This window comes from Aptenodytes patagonicus, chromosome 5 (assembly GCF_965638725.1).
Source record: "Aptenodytes patagonicus chromosome 5, bAptPat1.pri.cur, whole genome shotgun sequence".
Lineage (NCBI taxonomy): Eukaryota > Metazoa > Chordata > Aves > Sphenisciformes > Spheniscidae > Aptenodytes > Aptenodytes patagonicus.
The window spans coordinates 27,429,509-27,441,673 of record NC_134953.1 but is presented as its reverse complement, the minus strand read 5'-3'; the positions used below and the strand labels follow the sequence as shown (position 1 = coordinate 27,441,673).

At 34.4% G+C, this 12,165-nt stretch overlaps 1 protein-coding gene across 4 annotated transcripts in view; it reads right to left on the bottom strand.

Moving 5' to 3' along the window:
* WDR11 (WD repeat domain 11) overlaps window positions 1-12,165 on the bottom strand; it is a 48,624-nt gene that overhangs the window by 26,686 nt on the left and 9,773 nt on the right. Inside the window, exons 4-11 of one of the 4 annotated variants that reach the window (XM_076339131.1) lie at window positions 11,791-11,964; window positions 10,444-10,627; window positions 7,752-7,917; window positions 6,932-7,046; window positions 5,754-5,949; window positions 3,735-3,838; window positions 2,940-3,119; window positions 1,031-1,115 (exon numbers count right to left, since the gene is read on the bottom strand). In XM_076339131.1, coding sequence (XP_076195246.1) covers window positions 1,031-1,115; window positions 2,940-3,119; window positions 3,735-3,838; window positions 5,754-5,949; window positions 6,932-7,046; window positions 7,752-7,917; window positions 10,444-10,627; window positions 11,791-11,964 — 1,204 coding nt within the window. The remainder of the gene's footprint in view (window positions 1-1,030; window positions 1,116-2,939; window positions 3,120-3,734; window positions 3,839-5,753; window positions 5,950-6,931; window positions 7,047-7,751; window positions 7,918-10,443; window positions 10,628-11,790; window positions 11,965-12,165) is intronic. The other 3 variants (XM_076339132.1, XM_076339133.1, XM_076339134.1) reach the window with 3 other exon arrangements.

The window sequence follows — 12,165 nt, the reverse complement described above, 5'->3', positions numbered from 1 at the left end:
TTGTGCTGTGTAACAGAACATAAAATGAAAATAATTTTGTAAGTAGTTAATGGTATGAAACAAAAACCTCAAACGGTTTAGAACAGAAATTCTATGCTTACAGTGCCTAGTACTCACACCACAAATGTAAATACACTTACATGATTTTAGTGGTAGATTCAAAGCAGGTTTACATAATGAATTCTTAGAGCTATCTATTCTCAGACACCTGTACTTTTCTTACCTTTTTGTAGAATGAACAGTAAAATGAAGACCTTAGCCTGATGAAGGCTTCATGCCACAACTCTGATATAAATTTTCACTACTATTACTGCTAAAAACAAATGTTTTATTTTTCATGCTTTATTTTCCATCTAGAAAATAAATAAAATATTTTCCATCTAGAACTATGTATCCAGCAAGCACCATCTTGAATATCATTGCCATTAGTTATCCAAAAAAGATACGCCATTGTGTACACACCAACACACAGTAACAGCTTTAAAACTTACTCTGTTCCTTACTCAGGATGGATAAATACCGAGTCCTGTATTTGGTCTTGAAGATAAAATTAAAAATTTTGACTTCAGTTAGGGCTAGAACTGTCTCAATAGCAATTTCAGCCCCAAGAGATCAGAGGAAATAAACCTTGGTGTATAAAACAGAATTATTTCAAAGGACACAATCTGTGAGTCACAACTGATATAAATAACATTGTAATAAAGTTTCTTGTGCTAAAAAGACTTCTTTATATATATATAAGACTACAATATACTAAAGCAACTGGAAGTAGCTGATACGTATCCTAGATCAGCAGCTACAGATACAATTCAAATATTTAGTTCAATGTAATTTTCACTCTGTCAGTGTGTTACTGCTTATACATAGCAAAGATACTGTTAGCGTAGACTACTCAACAGGCAATTTTCTTGAGTTTCTTCTTTCATTAACAATGAAACAAGACACCCACATTGCTGGTACAACATTAGTTAGATGTTTTAGTATTTGTCTCCCAGAAGGATTATAGCAGGAATTAAAATTAAAATCTTACTTGACTTCACAGGAATGGATGCTTAACTCTTTATGTAAGAGTCCACTTGTAAGATGAAACACCAGGACAGAGCCATTACTTGTACCTATAAAAAGTGATTTAAAAAAAAAAATATATAGACCAGTTTTATTCTTCTCTTCCATAGTTTAGTGAAAATGCAGGATTTACAGCTATTTCTCTCTTTTTTTTTTTTTCACCTATAACTATTATATTTTACAATTTTAGAAAAGGTATTTTGACTTCTAGTGTTTAAATCCCAAATATTAAACCCTCCAAGGTTCTCTGCAGCCAGCGAAATCCATTTGGATCAAGACATTTTCCTGAAGCTATTTGTATAGCCTGCAGAAAATCTGTTAATTCTTCTTGCATTTTCACAACATACCCCATGTTTGCAGGAGAAAGGAATGTTTCTTTTTGTTTTGATTACTCAAGATGAGTAAATGCCTCAAGGAAGAGTATTAACTGTTATCCACCAATAATCCCAGGGGAGAATCATGGCTAGATTTTACCAAATCATTAAAGCAATTCTGCTTTCTCATCCCTGAAATAATGACCTCTTTCAAATTACAAACCAAAACTTAGCAGCTATTAGCTTCAATTAGATCAAAAACCTTCTGAAACACAAAAGTTAATTTTGTTAGACACTGAGAAGTCTTACTTGTTCTTCTCTTTTTTCTTTATACTCATATCAACTTTATTAAATGCAACAATTGATACCTAAAGAGCCATTCAGGTATCTTAAGTCTAAAATGCTGCAGACCTTGCTGTAAATGCACTTTATACCTACCTATTAGTTTCCTAATCTTTATATTTCACCTGTTTTAACAGCTACAGCTTATATAAAATCAAAAGTTACGTTTTGGTAGCATCACATCATGGAATGACAGCTTGCCTACATTTTAGAGCACAACTATTGACGGTACTTTTAGCTCAGTAATAATATAAGTATAATGAGAACTGCACACATACATACATGCTTTATTATGGCATTTTCATTACTGGAGTGAGATCCTCTTCGTAAGCTCCTGCATAACATTCACCTTCGCTGTACCCCCCCCCCGCCCCATCCAAAAACCTAAGAAGGCTCTCTAGCACAGCTAACCTTAAGAATAACAAAAATCTCCCAAGTCTGACTTGTGACAGGCACAGACTTGACAGGGCAGCCCAGAATCAACTGATATCTTAGATACATCAAGAGCACGTTTGAACAACCCAAATCTGGAGGTCTAATTTTACAACCTACTACAATCTTTAAATTACAGCATCTCTGTGTCTACTGTTCCAGTCCGCTGACTGCAGAGAAAGACAGCAGCCTGTATGGATACACTGTGAAATCCCTGATGTGGTCTGAAAGAGCATGCCAGAAAAATCAGATTTAAATAGGGAGAACTCAGAGTTAATAAATCAGGTGCTCACTGGCAACTATTCTAATATCTAGATGAGGTTAATTACATTTGCAATAAGACAGAATGGATTCATTCAGAAAAATAACGTGCTTTAAGTGTATTTTTAGGTACTTACATCAGAACAAAAGTACAGCCTCTGTTAAGTTTATTTACTTATTCTAGGAATGCAGCGCTGCAGAATTCCATATTTATTGATGTTTAGAATGGAGTGAGAGCAGCATGTAAAACACTGAGTGTATCAACAGACCAATATCATAGTAAATGAAAGGATAAACACAAACTTGCTAATATACTGCAATTTTTCAGGTAGCATTACTTAAACCCAAGGCAGGAAAAAAAGAATCCAAAGACTATCATGGATGCAAACTAATACAAGGGTCGCTATTTGTGATTAGTTACACAGGATTAAAAAATAGATTTTTTTCTGTATTAGTAACTATACTTATATTTAATCTAGAATATATTATTTTCAGAGCAACCAATAAACTATTCAAGATACTTACCAACCGCAAGGATTGGCTCATACTGTTTAATATTTTTTGTTGTAAGAGGTGGGCACATGCGGATAGCAAATGGAGGCAAAGGAAGTCCTGAAAGAAGTCCAGTCAGCAGAAATTTGAGGTGCACTTCTTGCAGAAAAGAACTTTTTAATTGTTCTTCTCCAGCAACTGTGCTTTGCCCTGCTTAAAAATTAAAAATCTTGTTAGTATTAAATCTTAATCTGAGATGTTATGGAAAGTTATCAGACACAGGAGTTTATAAAATAAAAATCACAAATAAACTAACATACATATTAGCAATGTTTATTTAAAGAGGCATTCCTTCGTGTTTAACTCTGTATGATAAAACTTTTTAGAAGACTGCACTTCAGGTAATTTCTCCAATACTGGCTTTCTTTCCTAACACTAAGAAGGAAAAAAAAAAAAAGAAGGAAGGAAGAGAGAGAAAAAAAAAGTGCAACCATTTCAGTCTTCCTCCAGAATTCAAGGGTAGTTTAAAATGTCTTCATCTGTTTAAGATTACTTTTTAAAAACGAAGGTGTTTTGGCCAAATTCCATTTCAAATTACTTTTTTTCTCAGTGACAATGAACTTTGAACATTTGTCCTCAACATAAAATCCTCAAAAAGATTAATTTGATAATTTATTTAGCAAACAGGAATTCTTTTCTTTCAGAATTGCTATTTAAATTGCATAGAAAATAATTCTAACATATGTAGTTCTAAAGTAGGCTAAGATATATAATGATTCAAAAATTCTAGAAATGAGTAGCAGTAATAATAGTGAAAGAAATTCTTACCAATCATGTTGTCTAAGGAGAGGTCTGGAATTTTATTTTGGAATGCTCCTACAGGAATTCCACAGAATGAGACTGGGGAATACAAAGGTGATGCACTTGAACTGCTGTAAAAGAAATGAAAACAAGTTCCTAATACAAACTGGATCGCCTGTTGACTTAGGTCCTCAAATTTGCTTTTTCCCCAGGTTGTTCTTTCAGTATTCCTACCACTTATTACTTGCAGAATATTTTGAGAAGATTATTCCCAACATCAGCTTCCATGAACAACTGTACCAGGAAATAATGCACACAGAAATGTACAAAATTTAAAACAACTTTCATCTTCCTTACAGAGATATTTACAAGTAACAGAAAAACAGACAGATATATCCTTTGTTCTGAAGTATACCTAAGCATTGAATGGAAGCTTTTAAATATATTGTGTATTAATATGTAGAGATATGCTAATGAATACAGCTAAGGAACAATCATGAATATTTTGACATTTAAGAACAGATTCCCAAACTTGAGGAACAGTTTTCACTAACCTATATAAACTTCTTACATAGGTTCCAGATGACAAAACCTGTAACTGAAGCACTGCCTTTCACCTAAACATACAAAACAGGATTGCCTTTGTATATACAAAACTACAGCAGAAACTTACAGTAATACCTACGTTTACAGTCTTGTGAGATATCTATGCATCAGTTTTTTGTGTTATTTTTTCCCCAATGACTGTGACTGGGTTCCACCACAATCTCCATCTAAAAGGGACTCAAACAGCCCCTGCAGCCTTCGCAATTGGATCTTGCTGGGCTGAGGACCAGTCTATATCATAAGCAAAGACCAAAGACTAGTGACTGCACCTAGCTGTACACAAAAATGCAGTTTAAGGCATGTACAAAGCCTTTTTCTTTAAAATCTCACTTTAACAGACTTTGAGTTCAAATTTTAATTAGGACCATCAAATCCAGCAAGATCAAGAGCTAATGGAGGAAGACTCCTTCAAAATCCATTAGAGACTCTGAGCCAACTAGAAATATGCTTTACTTTTCAGTACAATCCAACCATATCCAGAATCCTCTAGGCTCAGTGGTTCTTATATTATTATTACATTTTTCCTGGTTATATAATAATGACAAAAACCAATGTTTTAGAAATGAGCCTAAGAATCCAAGAAGTAAAACCCAGCAACATATGGATCCTAAACAGCTCTCTTGGATATGCATCACAAAGAATCCATCTAACTGTTTTTGAGAACACCAAGAATAAAAACATTAAATCACAGATGAGCAACAAAAGGATCTATGTTGAAAATCTGGTACTTCTGACATTTAACAGTATACTAAGAATTCTGTATTTGTCTCATGGCAGTACGTTATTTATTTTATTCAATAGTACTTTAAAGGTTTATTGCAGCAGAATTACCTTAATACACTGAATGTTTAAAGAACTGTACTACTTCATATAGTATTTTTAGAGACTGCTCAAAATCTAAAACTCTAAAGGCTTTGATATAAAAATATTGTTTATACTGTCGTATTCCAGCCACCTGCTGTGCAGCCTTATATTGCTCTGTGTCAAATTCACACAATTCTAACAGAAAACCTTTCCCCTACTAAAAATGTAGTCCTTTCCAGAATCATTTTGCAGTCCTTTCATGTGATTAAAGTGAGGGATTCATTCCTGAAGAAAATTATATAGTCTGCAGAAAGCCAAATGAGAAGAAAATGTTCCCCCAAAATAATGTGAATATTCATTCCTATCTTTTGTTTCTTTATTCCAACCACTTAGTATGGAACTATTTTTCAAAGAAAGAAGAGTAAATACAGTTCCTTCACTTCCCCAAAGTAGGGGAACTAATCTATGTGGATGATATATTTTGTTCCTCTTCCTTTCATTCATACACATGTATAGCACGTCACACTACCATACACACAAGGACATCACTGTTGCTTTTAGAATATAATTAAATACTACATGCCACTTATAAATGTAACAGATGGAAGCTTTGACAAGAAAAATAAATCCCATTACCTGTTACGCATATTTCTGCCAGAAATACTGGATTTTAATTCCCAGATCATTACCCTGCCATCACTGACTATGAGAGCTGCAGAATTCTCATTCACTGGGCAACACACCATACTGAAGGGTCGAACTGTTTTTGTAACTCTGATTGCATCACACTGACTTCTTAAATCATAAATCAGCTCCTGAACTGGGTCTGGATCTGTAACATCAATGTCCCACAGAGGACAAACAATTAGAATGGAAAACATATGATGTAATCAATCAATAGAGGTAAATTTGCAGAATGACTGAGCTCTTTGGTTGAAATCCACATGCTTCCTGTGCAACAATTAGGAAAAATAATCAAAAACTATATACCATTGATCTTGCTGTATACAATACAGCTCTGAAAAGTTCTCCAAAATGTAACTTTGTCTTTAAGATATCTTACTCTACTTGAATCTTGCAAAATCTAAAAAATTACCGTTGCATATCTGGGGGGAAAGTGCATCTGCTCTCCACAATCCAAAACTCATTTGGTTTATTGGTAAACCTGGAAGCAAGTAATGTTGTAGCTCACTAGAAATTACCAAACTGCCCAAACCAAAACAAATAAACAAAAATCTAACGGGGGGAAAAAAAAAAAATCACTTATTTACATTTACAGAACTATGTTTTCCGTTCTTTTTTTCCAGTCTCCTCCATTATATTTAAAAAGCCATTCTTAGTAACGTTTCATAAAAGAGACAAAGGTTTAATGATTTAGATTTTAATGTAAATTTAAGCCCATGTCTTAGTTCTAAAATCAATTCTTCCAATTGACCAAATGACTTCCAAAACCTTGTGTTTGTCTGAAAAATGTTTTTTCTTAAAGATAAAAAGAACAAACTAATCATCTTTTATCTAAAACTTTCTTGTATATGTGACTGTTAAGCCACTTCATAATTAAAGTATTATTTAGTGATAAAGGGATTTTCAGGATATTAGTGTCTTATTTTGCACTAAATATCAGGAAGTCAAAAACAATTTGGGGAGAATGCAGCATAAATTTTAATTTAAATTTAATGTATAAGATAAAAAAAACCCACTAGAAGTGCTGTAATTCACCATCCTGTATGAGGCATGATGGTTAATATTGGTGTTAAAGTATTAGTTAAAATGCCTCAAAGTTCATTTCTGGACGTATTTGACACAAAACTTACCTGGCTCTTCATTTGGAGTTCCAGTTATACTGCAGTTAGATCTGCGAACTCTTAAAGTTATACAACCATTTTCATGCAGGCAAAATAACCCATCACGTTGAAAACAAGGAATTACCTAGGTAAAGAGACACCATGTTATATTGGGTTATCAAAATTTTATCCTTTGCAAAGTACACTTGCAAATGAACATACAATTTCTGATGTATAAGCAAGTCACTAAAAATATTACCAATAATGCAACACTTCAGTGAATTTCTTTAGCTACAGTACTTGTGACTAAGGAAGTCAATTAATTTGAGAAATTCATTGAATGTTTTTGTTTGAATTGGTTGACAGTTTAGGGTTTGTTTGTTTTTTTTTTTAAAAAAACATTGACGTACTCGTATATATTCTTTTTAGCTATCGCTTTAAAAAAACCCAACACTTTCTTTTTTGGTATCAGATTTCATGATTTCAGGAGAAAAAAGATGCTTCAATAAGACCTCGGACTCGACTTAGCTGTCTAATTAAGAAAAGGCAGATGCTCACAGAACTAGTAGTAATTTCTCTATAAACAGCTTATCTGCCAGAGAATGAAATGTCCTTTTTCCACAGCACTGTTTCCACACTGGTAACTTTTCTATCACCACAAAGCGAAGTGGGTTTGCTGCAGACTTCAGAAAATTAAACAATACTTGGTTCAGAGGACATTTTTCCCTGTGGTGAGCTAACTTCTTTTATCCTCCAGAATTAATCAAAACACAGCTATCGCTGAGTCATGAACTTACATATGACCTTAATAAACTGTTACAATGATAGAAACCAATCAAGTTTTCATTACCTGTAGGAAAGGCACACCTGTTCTTTCAATTGCAATCACACCCACTGTCTGATTCACTTCCAAGTCAAGAATTAAAATTTCTCTGGGATACAATAACAGCATGTAATTTCTTTTGGAAGGCAAATATGACAACTGAAGACAGTCGTTGAGTGTTACAGATTCAGCACTGTAAAACATCAGACATAAACTTTAATTGAGTTCAGTATCAACAAATACTTCAAGTTCAAAATAAAATTAACAATATAAATTTTCTTGCAGCTGCTTTTTTTCAAGTATTCCTATTTTGATCACTAGGGAACTGTAGATTTTGATTTACTTGGTACAGCAGTGCAAAGCATCACTGACCTTCAAAAGACACACACTCTGTTGACTTCTGTCTAAATAAGATTATAGAGTAATTTTTAAAATAACATGTAATTCAAATGGAACAAGGGTAATTCTTGCACATCTCAAATACAAAGCAATTCAATTATGAACAGTGCTAGCTGCCATGACATTTACTGGTATTCATGGGAAATTACTCTTAAACATACTGCTTACTTCAATTTTTATATGATTATGCATATTACTTTATTTTGAAATGAACAGAACTAGCTTATCTAGAATACTAGTCTTCAAACTCAGAGAAAGTAGCAAAGAGCAGGAACATTCGTCATCTCATTGATTGTTAACAGGAGATAGGCCGGAAGGTAAAGAGGTTCATTAGGTACATGTAATCCAATGACCTGTATTTAAGTCACATCGAAGAAAATCATCCTCATACTGTGCTCAGGTTTGAAGGTTGCTTAACTGATTTAATGTATCATCCCTTTGAAGGGTTTTGTTTCTCCTCATTCTACCACACACTAAATCCCCTTACACTGTTCTTGCATCTCATTCCTTGCTTCAGGAGTATTATTCACCTTTTCTCTGCAACCACTTTTCCTGACAATCTCCTGCTCCTCTTTCCTCAACGTTTCCCTAAACTAATATAAAACCAGACAAACCATTGCTGCTACAATTTTTTTCTTCCTCTTTTCCCATTCTAGCATTTTCGGGTGTTCTGGATGGAAAAGGAGGGAGAAAAGAGAAGACTATCACACTGTCCTGGTTTCAGCTGGGATAGAGTTAATTTTCTTCCTAGTAGCTGGTACAGTGCTGTGTTTTGGATTTAGGATGAGAACAACGCTGATAACACACTGATGTTTTAGTTGTTGCTAAGTAGCACTTACACTGGTCAAGGACTTTTTCAGCTTCCCATGCCCTGCCAGCGAGAAGCTGGGAGGGGGCACAGCCAGGACAGCTGACCCAAACTGGCCAAAGGGATATTCCATACCATACAATGTCATGCTCAGTACATAAACTGGGGGGAGTTGGCGGGGGGCTGATGACCACTGCTCAGGAACTGGCTGGGCATCGGTCAGCGGGTGGTGAGCAATTGCGTTGTGCATCACTTACGTTGTATATTCTTTTATCATTATTATTATTTTCCCTTCCTTTCCTGTCCTATTAAACTGTCTTTCTCTCAACCCACAAATTTTACTTTTGTTCTTCCCGACTCTCTCCCCGATCCTGCTGGGGGTGGGGAGAGGAGTGAGCGAACAGCTGTATGGTGTTTAGCTGCCTGCTGGGTTAAACCACAACACATACCCTTAGCAATATTCATACACAACATAAAATGCAATCAGGAGAATGCAGAAAAATGGTATCTTTGCTGATTTGCTGTTATTATAGAGCATACATAAGGCTGCAGCAGCGTATGTACTGTCTCAGTCTTTGCAAATCAGGCATTCTGTCCGATGCAGCACAAATTAGGCATTTTGGAACACAAAATGACAAGATCATGCCCTTTAACTTCATACCAAAAAAAAAAAAAAAAAAAAAAAAAAAATCAAAATTTCTTACATGATTACCAGAGGAAGTATCATCAAGTCTTCTCCCCAGTTTGCAATTTAAACACCTTATTAAAACAGAGTATAAATTTTGTATCTGCACTAAATTTTGGTGTCAACTGCTACCTGACAATACAGTCCGATTAGTTTGTTCTCAAATTCGCTAGACACTCAAGAAATACTTTTATTACACAAATAGAAAGTACAAAAGGAAAAAAAGAATTACACCACACAAAAGAAAGTGGCTTAGAGAATTTCTAAAAAAAAAAAAAAAAATTCTAAAAATGCAACAGCTTTAGTTTTAAAAGGTCAGAAAATAGACAAATGTATAAATTCTAATTTTATTTATACACTATTAACCTAAAAAATGCCTTCTACTGCAGTATCATGTACAACACCAGAATGACAGCTCTTCTCAGGTATCAGTACTTACAGAATTTTTATTCTCTTACTATATCCCTTCTCATTCCACAATTGAAATGAATTACGTTAGCCCATTTTCATCTTTTTTTTTTCCCCCTAAGAAAGATTTTTCTGAATTTACACCTGCATGAAAATCTGTTAGCAAAGGGAGAACATTATGTCATTAACTTATGTAAAACATACTGGGATGATATGGCTGTTTTTATGAAGAGAACTGGATGAATGACTGTCAGTGTTATACCCTTACATAATGTCCTCATATAGGACATCCAACCATCTGCCTACCCCAATGAATTTTCTTTTTTAAAACTAATTATCTTATGGACTTTAATCTAATTATACCTATAAAATATACAGGTATACAAAACATTATCTGAGAAGAAATATTTGCAACCTACCTTGGTTTTTCGTTACTGATTAAGATTTTTACTTTATCAAGGGCCTTTTTGGCCCCCATAGCAGCAGCCAGCTTATGAGAAGGACTGGAATGAGGACTAGAGATGTAAACTTTTTTCCCTGAGCTGGCAGGAGCTTTGGAAGGAGAGAAGTCGGAGATGAACACTATTCCTTCACTGGTGAGCACTGTACCAAGAAAAACAATTTTTATTATAGCAAAATACAATCTGCAATTTGATTGTGGTGTTCCATTTTAATGAAATTTTGGTGGGGAGAAATGTTAATAACTTTAATAACACTGTATTAGGTAGAAAACTCATAATTCTAGACAACAGGCACCTTCTACTGACAGAGCTGCAGATGGTCCATTACAATTAACTATATCCACAAAACTCAGTTTTTCAAAATTAAGTCTGTACTAAAAAAAACAGTGTGGGGATTACTGGCAGAAACCTCTTGTTTCTTCAGTACAGTTATTCTCTCCCAACAACTATTTTTCTTTAAGCTTCACAACGCAAATAGAAGGCAGGGTTGCCCACATTGGCTATATCACAATTTTTTGTTCTCATGCAGAGCATGGCTCAAAGAATCATTAACTCACATTATTTATGTTGCAGCATAAAGATTCAGCTAAGCTGTAAAGATGTAGCTAAGATTTTACTACATGTTTATACAAAAAAAAAGTTATTTTTTTAGGTTGAATGGTATGGCAGATTAAAAAAAAAACCAACCCAAAACCCACCACAAAGCCTGGAAACTGCACTGTCTCATCATAGATCAGGAGTGATGAAGCTAAATTAAAGAATAAAATGGTGACTCTTATTTCTCTTAGTTTCTTTCTGCTAAAATGTCAATAAATCTGCATTACTTCCCCCTTGACATTTGAATTGCTTCTGAAACTGATGCTCACACTCTATTCCTTTAAAAAAAAATCCTTTCTGTTGAAAATACCATTTATTCTTGGTCTACTCATCTCACTGGATTCTCCCTCAGCATCCATCCTTTTATAGCTTTTTATGTCAGTTTAACAGGGCTCTCTATACTTGGCTTCCTCTAGCTCCCTATCTACATGCTTTCCACCTTCTTTATAAAGTCTCAAACATTTATTTTCAGATCTCTAACTTCTCTACTCACGCCTACTTTTCCCCTTTTCCCTCACACAATGGCATCTTGTTTTAGAAGATTCCACATTGACCAAAGACTCCCGTCTTTGTTTTGAGACTTTTTCTTAGCATTACTGACATTATTCTCTCCAATCCATTACTTCAATCTCAATATTAACATTTTAGTTTAACATTTTTCCTGGTCACTCATATTCACATCACACTGTTTTATACATGCAAACTTACAAGCTAAGTGTGATGGATCGAAGGGGTCAAATGAAAAAGACAGAATATTTTCAGCATAACTTTTCTTCCAAAGTTTGGTGCCTGTGTCTGCATTCCACAGTACAATATAGTTAGGTGGATGAACAGCAAGCAGTAAATCTCTAGAAGCATCTTGATTCCACAACCACTGCATGTCTGTCAAAAGAAAGAAGGAACAACAAACAGTGAAATTAATTTTCAAAAGAAGTTTGTTCTATTTTAAAACTATTTTTCTCCTGTCATACCTTGTCTTTGAAGAAATGAATAGTAGTGACTTGTTAGTAACAAGATGTTTCTATTTCACAATTCTAAAAAAATAAGTTCCTTTTACGGCCTGAATTTATGTTTTTAACAAGC